Source organism: Aquila chrysaetos, chromosome 16, assembly GCF_900496995.4.
Source record: "Aquila chrysaetos chrysaetos chromosome 16, bAquChr1.4, whole genome shotgun sequence".
Classification (NCBI taxonomy): Eukaryota; Metazoa; Chordata; class Aves; order Accipitriformes; family Accipitridae; genus Aquila; species Aquila chrysaetos.
Genome location: NC_044019.1, coordinates 21,893,021 through 21,906,742, shown reverse-complemented (window position 1 = coordinate 21,906,742; position 13,722 = coordinate 21,893,021). Strand labels below are relative to the sequence as shown.

Sequence of the window (13,722 nt, the reverse complement as noted above, 5' to 3'; positions counted from 1 at the left end):
AAGTTGATACATTAAATCATTAATCTTCTAGATGTAAGTGAGCCTGACATAATTAAGTTATCTTAATCCCTAGAGATTTTAGATTTCACTAAATGTCTGAGCACTGAACTAGTTAACATGAAGCAATCACAACTGCTTATAATGTCAACTTTATTCAAAGAAGTTTGAGCTTTTTCTTTTATGACACTTTTTTCTATATGACACTTGCAGACTGAAAGCTGCATCTGCTTATTTTTAATACAGATGTTAGAGACGTATAGGAGAGTATTAAAATGTGTTACTAAACTATTTCTTCTTACCAACAGTAATATGAACAGTGCATACTCAAGGCTGCTTCAGTCCATTCAGAGGATCATTTACCAGGAAGGGTTTGATGGCTCTGATCCCCAGGTACTGAAGACCCTCATACTCTTCTATAATCCTCTAACTAATGTTGTTTTCTGAATTTTCAAGGGTGGCACGAGGAGGCCTTGGACAAAGTAACAAGGAACAAGCTGTTTCTAAGCATTGCTAAAGTAAACAAGTGAAGTAAATAGAGAGTGTGGTTCATATTTTAATGTGCATTTGGAGGTTTTTGCCTGTTACAGATATGCAGACCATGTGAGAAACAACTGTAAGCCAACATTAGTAAAATGCATATTCTGTGCAATTAGCTAATAAATGGATTGCCAAATATAATGTAATTAAGCAAAACATATTTTCACCTGCAGTATTTTTTTCAAGCTATTGCTTTAGCAATTATGTGTTCAAAACTCTTGAGACTGAACATTTAACCTTAAACTTTCAGATTTTTTCCGTGTTGTTTTAACTGGAGTAGAGTGACTTTTTTTAATGAATTAAACGGTGTGCATCTTTATGTAGTGAGCATTAAAACACAAGTAAAGAAATAAGATTGCTATTTCAACTTACAAATCAAAAAACCTTACCAGTCTTCTAAAGATCTCTGTACTCTTCATAAATCATACTGTGGGTAATCAAAAATATTTTAAGCATAACAACATAGGCTGAAAGCCCTTTTCTAATCTGAGCAGTGCCCTATTATTCTTTGTCATATTCAGTAATATGTGAGTCCTTTGGAGTTGATGGAAATAATAAATAGTATATATTAATGCTTAATTGATAGGTAATTATTTTTGTGCAATAGAAATGTTACTACAGTAGAAGTTAATTAGTATAGATACTGGAGAGCCTCAAAGAATATAATACAAGGCTGTGTACTATTACCGGTTGAGTATCTTAGAAATCATTTTTGTTGGGAAGATAATGTTGGAATGGATGTTTTCGTGTCTAACAATATGTTTTAGAAACATTACCTGCACACAACACTTGTGTGTAAATTTAGGTTATTTGTGCTCAGTGTTTAGTCTCTGCTGAGATTTATGGGGGAGTTTGCCTTCCCTTTGGTGGCAGTGCCAGTCTGGAGAAGTAAATTGGTCCCTGACAGGCACCTCTCCCCACTCGCTGTGGTAGCCATGGCAACAGACATGTCATCTTACCATACAGCACCATGCGCAGAGATGCTCCTCCCGCACGGTGACAGGTCTTGTGGAAGCCCGAGAGCTTGCCGGCTGCAAAGAGCAGCGCCGAGTGAAACAAACACCCTGCCAACCTTCAGCCAGCAAACAACCTCCTACTGAAGAGATTAAGCTGGTGTTTCTTATTTTTCTTTGTGTATTCCTGAACCTTTTTTTACATGTAAAAGAAAATGAAGGTTGGTCAGAGCCAATATTTTGGGGTTCTTTGCTTGCAAGCAGGGAAAAATCAAACATCATGCATGGATAGTTATTTTCTGTACCTGTTGTTCATTGTTTCAAAATGTCATACTACTGTCAGTAAAGCAAACCCAGAACTTTAACTCAGATTAATTTAAATGTATATGTTTGCTAAATGATGTATTTACGTTTCTGAGGTGAAGCTTTAAAAGTTAGAAAAAGAGTCCTTTTTCAGACCAGTTTATCCATCTAGAAAGCCATTAGCACTTGTGTAGTTGTTTCTGTTCCAAGGGAGATGACGCATATGATTTCCTGGAGCAGTTTCTGTTACTTTCTTTTAAAAGTCCTCTTTTCCCCATGCATCATCTTTCTTTGTATGCTCAAATTTGTACATTTAGAAGCAGTATATAATACACACTTGTAAAAATATGTCCAGATTTGAATGTAGTAACAGCCCAGAACACACCTTGGATCTTTTTATCTTGCAAATCTGTGAGAAATTCACCTCTCTGCTACTCCATATCCCCTTCTATTTACTGAGCCTTCAGAAGTACTTTTAAAGTAACCAGATATGAAGATTGTAGTAGAGTAAGGACCAGCCTGTATTCCTCTGGACTTGTGTCCTTTCCTGTATATAATAATAATAATACAAGCTTCTGAGAAATTTGTGCATGTATGCTCTTCCCCTCCAAATAATCCTCTCCCCTTTGGGTGAGTCCTATTGGCAGTGGCTTTCATGAAGTTCGGAGAAAACTGCAAGGGCCAAAATGTAGCAGGGAGATGCTGAACTTTCAAGAGATTTACTTACTGACTTTAATTAGATCCATTAATCACTGTCTGTGAATGACAGAAACTGATGCCGTTAACGCTTCATTTTTTGTACTGTGAAGTATAATCCTTCCAAAATTTCTAGACTATGGAGGCTTGTTGGATCTGGAGTCAAAGAGTTTAACCTGACTGGTAAAACTTTCAGATATTTTTGGCTACTTTCACATCAATATGCCAATGATACTTAGACTTACTACTCCTTTTTACCAGTATTTGAAGAGGAATCTGGAGAAAAGTGAGCAGAATGCGACTCACCCCAGCTGACAGAGGTTTGACATGGTTAGGAAAATCAGTGAAAACTACCATTAGAGGTTTAGTAGACCTCTGATAAAGGTCAGGCATCTCTAGGACATAGTATGGTTAATTAACATTAGTTTTATAGGACCATCTGCTGTTGACCATCATAGATTAATATTTCTTGACTGCCCTGCATGACTTTGTGGGCCTTAGGACAATAATTCCTGTTTGAGATATTAGGCTACAGAAAAGTTTGGCTGAAGTTAACCAAAGAAATTACCTGTTTGTTCACACCGACTGGAACATTTTTGCCAAGATCTATCCAGAAATTGAGGGTCTGAATGACCTACAACCTAGAAATACGAGCATCAGTTTTACATCCTTTCTAAAACCTCCTAGTAACTCTTTGCTGATGATCATTAAGTATGAATCCTTTATAAACTGAACATGGTTTTAAGTCATACAGAATAGCACTTGTTTGTTTCAGAATATTTGGGGGGTTTCATGTTTGATAACAGCACTTCCATAGGCAACTATATTTCCTTAACATTTCTTTGGTATACTTTGGAGCTCAAGTTGGCTGACTTTCAGGGTAATAAAGTTGGGGGGGATTGGGCTTTTGTTTGCTTGGAGTTGGGTTTTTGCTGCCAAAGCAAACATTGTTACAAAAATTACATGAAAAGGGTAAAAAATAAAAATCCAAACTTCCTAACTAATGAAAGTATAAAAGATCTAGTGGTATATCTAAAAAAATGTTATCCTACTTTTTACTGCAAGCTTGTTGTTACATAGTATTAGACTTACGCTTTTCTTCTGTTTCAGTTATAGAATAAGCCATTTGTCAGGGCCTTGTGGGCCTGGCAGAATTATTCTTGTAGAAATTCTGTTACTGGCCAAAATAAATACATCTGATATTATCTGGTGTTTTAATATCTCTATCTTCTGCAACTCTTATGATTTAATGTTGTGAAACAAGCATCTGTCATCCTTTATCCAATAAGAGAACTGATACTCTGATACAGTTTTTTCTCTGTTTGTATGTTGTTCTTATGGGTGTTCTTCATAAGAAAAAAAATATTTTTCCCGTTTAAAAAGTTTCTGTAAGTTTTATGTATGTTTGCTCTGAAATTTTGAAATACCAGAACACTTTCTCTGCATGGCCAATATCCATTATATCTGGATAAAATAGTTTTCTTAAGTGTCTGATTTTGTATTATTGCTTAAACACACATCAAGAAAAGCATGAGTCTGCTCTTATTAGAAGTCACTAAAGAATATTAGACTAGCTTCTATTTTTCCTATTCTTTTTAAAACTCTGAACATCTGAGCCTAACAAATATCATACATAGAAGTCAGATTGCGTCGTATTATCCTGTGCTATTATCCTGATCTTCATACGGTAGTGTAAAAAGTTAACTTTACAGAAGTAAAGCCTAAAAGGCTGCAAAACATGTATCGCTTTCACAAAGCTTGTAAGTGAACTGGCAGATTAGCTCACTGTCTAAGCCATGAGAGTTGGATAAATGCAGAGCCATGTGGTACTAACTGTGTTTCACAACTCAGGCTCTGTCTACCCAATATGGAGAAGGAAGTCTTTATAAGAGTAGCCTCTTGTCTTGTCAAAACCTTTCCTCTGGATTTCCAGAGCAGCTGTGCAATGTTTTGTGCTTGATAGTTACTGTTCATTCCAGCTGGTGGAAATGAATATCTAGTTTATCAAAGCACTTTGCTGTAATGAAAAGTACCTGGAAGCTTTTATTTATCTAAACTAGTATTTTATATATATATATTAAAAAAAAAAAAAAAAAAAAAAAGCTGGCCTTTAAGTATGAACCCTGAACTCTAGAAATGTATCTTCGATTACCTTGTACAGGAAGTCTTTCAACAAGGGTGCTTATTGTCTCTCTCTCAGCTGTTAATAGCAAATATACCTAAAATCCTTCTCAAAGATCACCAGGAAAGGTCACATCAAATAAGCAGAAATGAGATTTGTCATCATGAGACATGACATTTTACTTTACATAAACAAATTGCAACTCTGGCTTCATAATCTGCCCCTTCAGAAAAGGGGCTTTATCTTAGCCACTGCCTCTGTTGGATGCTTTTCTGCCAGCGTACTGCAGGGCAGCAAACAGTCTTTAGGTAGGTAACACATGAGGCTGTTTAGCATTTTACATGTCAAAACAGCTTAGATTCTAGTACCCAGTAGCTGACTAAAGCAGATCCAGAAACACTCATGTCAAGGACTTTCAGAAAGATGTAGTCCTTAAGAGACAATCTACTGGTGTCTCCATCAGCCTCTGTTTCTCCATAGTTGTGGGTAAACCTTCTTTCATTAGTTGGGAGGAGTTGACAGGAGTGTAGATGCTACTTGGCAACTTCTAAAAGAGTGAAAGGCTCATGCGTTGGTGAGGTAGGCCACCGACCTTGCTCATTTAGAAGTAGCAGAAAAAGTGAAACTGAAGCTAACCATCGGAATAGTCAGGTTATGAGAGTAACACAGCGGAAAGTTGAAAATAGAGGGAAAAGTTGTGTTTGATTACTCAGGCCCTTCCAGAAGACCAGTTTAGAGCTGGTCTTTTGCACGTTTTTTAAGGCAGTGATGGTGGAGAGAAAGGACATGAAAAATCATAGTAGTATTGGATTTTGTGTCAGAATATACTTACATTTAGCTGGTTAAAAAATACAAATTAGTAGTTTTCGGTATTTCCGTGCTGTCTCTTACACTTGTACTTGCTTATCTGGCATAGCATGATATCCAGTCAGTGAAAAAAATGCCTTTCCATTTGTAATTTTTATGAGATCACCTGAGATTAAGCTATGATTACATAAAGTATGTAATTATTATGGATATGAATTCTATAAATTGTATTTTTTTAATACATTACATGACATTTTCCTCCTAATGTTTAAAAAATAACAAGTGGCTTTTTTTTCTTTTTTTTTCAACAGAAGAAACTAAAGAATATTTTGCGGATAGGAATTCAGAGTCTGGGTTCCATGTTGTGGGGTGATGACATTTGTAGCAGTGATACTCCTGAATATATTCATAGCCTTACAAAATTCCTGTATGTTCTCCGTGGCCTTCTCAGAAAATCTTTGTCAGCCTGCATCATCACAGTGCCCGCTCACCTTATCCAGGTAGGAATACTGTCTTTGCTATATTTCGTAGCTGACACATCAGTTAGCAAAAACCTAAAGTTTATGGTAAGAAAATAAATGCAATTTTGGACATTTTGAAAACTTTTTTTTTTTTTCTCAGAGGGCAAAGATAAAACATAACTTCACTGTTAGTGTTTCTATACTTTCGTGGGACAGTCGTGCTGCAAAATCTACAAAGACCTACGCATAAAACCATCTTAGATACAGTTTTGCCTTATATGGGTCTTAGTCTTTTTTTAAAAACTATCAAAATTTCAGAAACTGTAAAAAAGCAAAGAGAATCCTGCTAGTAATCTCTTTCTTAGGTTTTTGGGTTTTTTTACAACATCCCTACACACTTTTCCACTGCTATCAGAATGCTGTTTAGTTTCAGTACAAGACATTTCAGTCCACTGTCTTAATCTGTCATGCTCATTATGATGATGTGTGATCTTGTTTTTAAAGCCAGGAATTGAAAGATACAGTTTTACACTTTAATTCTAATACCCCTTGTACTGGGACCAGGAGCAAACTGGTTACGGTGTCAGAGTAGTTCTCCCAGCTGCAATATCAGAAGCTGCTAACAGCACCTTTCCTGAGAGTATATGGAGACTTAAATGTATCTTCTGGAAATGAACTATTTTAGCAGAAGGAAAAACATAGATAGTCTTTTTTTCTGCAAGTGGTAATGTAACTTACAAAAGCAAAATTATTATTCACAATGAACAAAGAACCTATAATTTTAGATATTAATTTGATTTGACTATAGTAAAAAAGTAGTGGATAAAACCTCATAGTATGCGAAATATTTTCACAGTAGATGAGTTTATCACTAGATAAATCCTATCTTAGGTAAGTACATGACTCTCACTTATGTATTGCATTTTGTAAAGGTGTTTGAATATCTGGAGGTGTCATTTATCTAGATACCTGATGCACTTACTGCTTCAAAATTAAAGAAAGAAATTTAGTTTTCTGGTTTACCATTGCAATCAAAACTCTATGAATATTCCTCTTGCAGTGCAAGCCTCCATCTACTTACTTAGCTTTTTTTAAATATTAGATGGCAGTTTACCTTCAAAAAGATTGACAGTAAAATTTAATGCAACGAATAGAATTTGTGGATGTAAAACTAGCATCCTTCTTTTCATTAGAATTACCTGTCCATAATTGGGACATACAATCAGTTGCATTGTATTCTTTTTTATATATTATGTCAATGAAAGGTACGATCATATTTTAGACAAGTCCAGAAAGGTCTCTAAGACACAAGCTGAAGGACGAAGTTTTTTGTTTGTTGCAAGCTTATCTGGGAAGTTGATTTAGGTTTTGTGTTTATAAATTCCATATAAATCAGTTCCCATGGAGTTAGGTTTGAAATTATATCTCATTTTTTAAATAGCTGATTTTTTAATTTTTACAGAATTGTTTTGCAGTAAGTGCTAGAATATTCTGAATAAAAAAGAAACATTTTTTCCAGAATCTTTGCATAGCAGCCTTAAACAAATGAGAGCGTTAATTTTTTTTTTGAATTGTTAAACTTCATGTATCCTTCTTTAAGCACTAAACTCTGGAGAAAACTGTCATTAGGAGGAGCAAAGCTGCTGAGGGTTCCTTATACCCCACATTACTCAGTTCCCAGAGCCCTGCTGTGTAGTTGTTCGACTCTCCAAGAAGCCTGTTAAAGAGCCCCTGAGAGCATGTGTACAGCCCTCCATGTTAATAGTTAATTGGTGAGGATGGCAAGATGAGAGGACAGCCGAACATGTGGTCTCTCAGGCTCAAGCCGTAGACAGACCTTTAGTTATAATAACAGCAGCTGCTCACATTCTCACAACCCAGCTACTCACCATTCTGTTGCTGAGGTTTCTTTCTGGATTAAAAAAGTAAAGAAAATATCTTTTCTTTCCAAAAGAATAAGAGAGAGGGATTTTTTTTCCAAGTGCATTTCTGTATATGTATTTAATTTGATCAGAATAAGTTCTAGCATATGCTTTCTCTGTTGAATCTTAAAGTCAGTACACTGAAGGCATAGAAAATGCGTGCTATTTTTCTGAAGATGTAGTAAATTCCACATTTATTCCCTGAACTACTGTTTCTGTATTTTCTATGTTATCTTTTGCCTCCCAACTATATTAATTAGGTGGTCTGCAAGTAAATTCTTCACATGAATAATTTCCATGAAGGTAAATATAAGTTCAAAATCACATTTTAATCAAGGTTTTGTCTGCGTAACATATCCAGAAAAATAGATTCATTTTTACCTGCTTTGTCTTGAAAAAATAGATTTTTAGTAATGATTCATATCATATCTTGTCTATATCAGCCCTCAGTACTAGTTGCTCCAGTGAAGAAGAAATAAAACTCACAATTGGTAATACTGTTTTTCAACAGGGACGATGTCTTTCCAACCCAGACTAGTTACATTTTTTTATATGTAGTGTATGAATAAGGTATATATATGGAAAATATACATATATATATATATATAATTTGAGATTGGTTTCTTTTATATATTTTGCCAAATACTTTGCATGTTGTACTGTGACAGGGAGTTCCACAAATTAAATCTACCTGGTTTCTTTCTTTTTCAGAAAGTTTAATTTGGCTTTACTTCTAATAAATTGTATCTTTGTTCTTGGCTGATGAGACAATAAGATGATGCTCCCTATTTTATCTTTTCTATATTCTGATAGTTTTGTATTTTTTCTCATGCCGCCTCCTTAATCTGTTTTTAAACACTCACTTTTCTTTTAATCATATTTTACTTTGTTACAGTAACATAATACAATAAAGCTATTATTGTTTGTTCACTTTTCCTACATTCTAATGTCTGCTTTGTCTCTTTGATGACTACTGAACATTAAACAGTGATTTTTTCTTGATGCTTTTCCCTCTGTGGTACACATCCACCAATGTGGCTCTTTCATTATTCCAGATATTCATTGTCTTGGATTTAATAACTTTGAATTGCATTTATCCAAAGATGATGCTCATTCACCCAGTTTGATGGGACACTGAATGTCTTCACAGTCTTCTGTAAGACTATATTTTTGTAAAAGACAAAAAAACTGTGTACAGTTTTTTCAGAATAATGTAAAGAAATTGTAGTCCACTAAAGAACACTAGATTCTTTGTGTTTTATTGATGAAACTTCTAGTGCAAACAGTGCATGAAGAAAAACGAAAATTCTCTTTTCTCAACCACAAAAATAGGAATACATTATTCTGGAAGAGGTTTTCAAGAAAATGACACTAAAAACTTATCCAATTATGAATTTTATTCAGATGATGTGTGACAAGTTTTACTTGATTGATATTTTCTACCGATTGAACATACTCTTATCTTACACTGTCTGTCAGGTAATAAATATTGAGATACTTACGAGTATGATTAAAATAGTTGATGGAAGGTTATTTTTCAAGTCTTTCTACTGCTTCTTGAAAATGTATTGTGCCTATGAAATCAGATGGTGCATTTGAAAAGGGAAAATTACTTCCATTTTTAAAATCTAGCATTGATCAAGCAGGGCAGACTGAAGAGGAATTTCACTTGTTGTTACACTTTCCAAATTAAAGGAATATTATAGAAAATAGGAAGGACTGTTTTTCTGTATGTTGATAATCTGTGCATTTTAGTACCTAATTTGAAAAAAAAAAACTTTTTGTGCTACAGAGTGTGACTTAAAGGACTTTAATGTCACTGTTTTATACTTGCAAAAGACCTAAATTAGAATTTAAAATATTTTCCTATTGTATTTTCTTCTTTTTCTTTAATTACTAGAAATCACAGGTAAATCCAAAAACATCTTTCCCCAAAAATACTAAGTAGTGTTCATAATTCTGTTCCTGTTCTTCCCAATTTTGTATCACTTAAGTAATATTTTTTTGAGTAGGTTATTATTTTCACTGGGAGAAAGTGTAATACTTTTATTAGAGCCATCCTTTATTTTGAACTTGAAGCTCTATTACTGGTAAGGACTAACAACCATATTAGTCAGCATGTACCAAGGGAAATTAATTGACTAATGAAAAGTCAGTATGAATAAGTCTTGTTACAGAACCTGTCCTCAGAGTCTGAAGTTCTCTTTAGCAAGGTATTTTCATTATTTCATCCAGTATGTTAAAAAATTAATTTCCTACAATATTAATGTTTTGATGCTTTGAATTCACTGAAGTGCATAAGTCCCTGTATGTAGTTCAGTGTAGAAAAATTCAGAAACAAACCTTTTCACATCCATAGCCTTTTGTGTTCACACTGAGTAATTTAGCAGCTAAACTCGAAGTCAAGCAATAGAGTGCTTTAGAATCCATTGCTAATATAGGATTATAAGATGTGAACTCCTATAGCTTGTGAATTTCTCACAGTTTGAAATCTTTATTCCTATGACAAGAGCTAAGAGTGATTGCCTGCCTTAGAACTCTAACTTCTAAGAGTTCACAAGTGTAAAATGCTGAATAACCTTCAAATAAATGTATTTGATGAGATAGCCGCTGCACACGAATTTGTATTGAGATCAAATGTCATGTAGTTTCTATATCATAGTTAAGTGAGCTTTCGAAATTCTCTGCAAAATAGAAACTGTGAAGATGAAATGGTCTTTATATTTTTCTATATTGGGTTTTTTTTACTTGCTTTTTAATGTTGCATGTTGCTTTTTGTTGTATGTGAGAAACACAGTTTAAGTCACACAAAAAAATATTGAGAGTCATGATTTTATGACAGGTATTCTTGGGTTATCCACATAGTTTTCAGATATGAATATTCTGGTTTGGATATTCTAGACATTTATAAAAGCACCTTTAAAATTATGATCAAGTAGGAAGCTCAGAGAAGTATACAATTCAAAATTTAAATTGTGGGACAGTAAGTAATTTTGTTTTCAATTTCTATTATTGTTGATAGTATTTGCTAATAAAGTTGCAGAAGAAATAGAAATATTTTGTTGTTTAATAAAATAAGTTTATGGTTGCCAACAGGCTGTATTCTAGCTCTACCATTTCAGATTTGGTAACAACTACCCATTTCAAAAACAAATACAATATATATCTGAAGCATGTTTTTGTACCCACATGTTAATTGTCTTTTAACTGACTTAACTATATAATGATGAACAGTCACGTTGTATGTTAAAATTGCATGCCTAAAACAGCCTTCTCATTTTAATAAATTTTACTTTTTAGAAGGACGCTATATACACATCCTTATCACCATTTCATCAACAGTCTTTTAATCAAAAAAATGACTTTTCCAAAATGAATGTGTTAAACATTAAAAGTTAATTAGTATGTGCAACATTGCGATTTTATTTTACATTTTATGTATATAATCTGAAAATACACCTATGAAAACTTTAAAAAATAAGGTGAGATTTAGAACTAATACTTCAACTGCAATATTAGACCTAAACAGTTAAATATCCCATCACAGTATGGAGATAGTCATCTGTTCAAGCATATGGAATCTTTTGGCTACTGGACTAAGTAGTTAATATAATGCCCAGTGTCCAGACATGGACACAACTGTTATGGAAGCAGAAGGGAAGAGGCTCATGTATTGAGCCCATTTGGACACTGATAAGTAAAGATTAGAAGAGTGACTTTAAATAATGCAGGACAAAGTAGTTATCCGCTTTAAGCAACTAATTCTCTTGGAAAATGGATGGTAGTATTGTTTTTCTGAAGCAAAACTATTTTTTTCACAGGAGTAGAAGTACAAGTTCTTGAAAAAAGTGCCCTGTGACTCTAGCATTAAATATGGGGTTTATCTGTTGTCTCTTATATTTCAGAACAAAGAACAATAATTTTGTGTAAAACTATTTTACATTTAAATTATTGCATATGTATTTCCCATCTTAAATGATTTTCAAATAACTGAATATTGAATTTCTGTGCATTGTTTGCTTAGAAACATTTTTATATGAACTTTTGGTGTTGTTTAAAAACCTTGAAATTTCAGAATCTAATTTTATGTCTTTTTGTTTAGACCTGCTCTATTAATTACAATATAATCATAATAAAAAGGAATACTGCATCTTTAATGATGTTTTTGTGCCTGTGTAGTTAAGCTTTAATGCTAGGGAAAAAAAAAGATTAAATTAGCCTTGTAACCTCTTTCTCTTCCAGACTGATGATGGAAAATAAAAGCTCTTAGCCACAGAATGTAACACTTAGAATTAATATTTAATTAGACCAGCAAATTGTACACCGTGGCTGAAAGCTTCCAAAGAGTTGTTAGTGCCACAATTGACCTACAAGTTTAATAATAACTCACTTCTAGGAGCAAGTGCCAGTTCAGCATAGTGGAGCCACTGTAAGAAAGTCCTGTGAGATTAAAATCAGCAAACCAAATGGCAGGCGAGGATTCCTGGGATGGAGCCTTCTGGAAAGCTGGGAGCTGGAGTAGCTTTTCAGCCAGGATTCAGATGAGAACAGTGGGCAAAAAAAGCTGATCCCTCCTGTTCTGGGAGCTTCTGGTTGTAGGCCAAAATCCTAGAACAGATTTTTTCTAAATGTTCTTACTGCAGCTATTAATTTATATCACAAATCAAGTAATGAATGACTTATCTTCATCTTTTAATTAAGTTTTAATACAAACATTATCGCTGAATTCTCTGGTCATGCATTTTATTCATGGAAGAAGGGCACTTTTTTGGTATGACGTGCAATTTAGTATGTTTGTGTTGCAGAATGTTTCATTTTATAGTATCTTATTGCTACATAAAAGGGCTCTTGTTATAGTACGATATGAGCAGTTTATCATAATATTATGAAATATGTAAATTAAATACAAAATGTGCATATATTGTAAAATAGAATATTTTGAAGGTTAAATAGCTTAATCTTGCCTTTCATTTTATGAACAATTAAAATATAAAGCCAGTAACTCTACCATTAGATAGCCATCTGAGCCTTAATTCTGTGGCAAATTATTCTAGTGAAATAGGGCACCATAAGTTCAAAATTGTGCAAACACACAGCAACAGACTGAGGAAGGAACATTCTGCATTATTTATTGGCTAGATCCTAAATAATTAAAGAAATGCCTACTCATTAGTTAAAAATTAAAGCAGGTGAGAACCTTGCCAGCAGAGGGAGCAGTCATGTCTTTCCTTAGGTTCCCATCGTTTCCAGCCTACCCATCATTTCCACCCTACCTCTTCTTATTGCCCAGCCAGTTTCCCATCTGGACCTGGCTTTGCCAGCCTGCTCCTGATGACAGCCTATAATTTTATACTGAATAAGGGATTAGTTTTTTAAATGATTTTATATTTCAGAATCTTGCCACTTGATTACCAACATCAGTTAGATGTTCCTTTTGATATTTGTGTACCGTTAATTGAAATAATAGTGGAGGATCTTTTTGGTTATCTGTGTATAAAATGCGACTCACTGTTTAAAGAATTAAAGTTGCAGCAAGAGTTAGCCTTTCTGAATTGGTAAGCAAACTGCAATGTCATTTTCTTCAGGCAAAATGGCAACAAAAGGAACTCCTAAACCTTTTCTTATAATGAATAATTCCCAATGGAGTCATAGTATTTTAGTTGGTCTCAAATACATTAATTTCAGCAGTTTTGTTATGGCTTGTTTGTAATATGACTTTCATTCTGTCAGTCTACTTTTGCAACTGTATTTTATACTACACTACAACCAACTTGTAGCATTGAATATTTTATGTGTTTAATTTCATAAACAATTCTGTTCAAATGGTCATTTCATTTTTGTGATAATTAAAGACAAGTAATAACATACAGTTTTCTATATATAAGCTTTTATAACAATAAGACAATCTCATTAATAAGGAC

The 13,722-nt window shown here is 33.9% G+C and overlaps 1 protein-coding gene across 1 annotated transcript in view; it reads left to right on the top strand.

The window, feature by feature from the left end:
- ELP4 (elongator acetyltransferase complex subunit 4) overlaps nucleotides 1-13,722 on the top strand; it is a 156,700-nt gene that overhangs the window by 49,030 nt on the left and 93,948 nt on the right. The window contains exons 6-7 of the mRNA XM_030039850.2: nucleotides 306-390; nucleotides 5,730-5,918. Coding sequence (XP_029895710.1) covers nucleotides 306-390; nucleotides 5,730-5,918 — 274 coding nt within the window. The remainder of the gene's footprint in view (nucleotides 1-305; nucleotides 391-5,729; nucleotides 5,919-13,722) is intronic.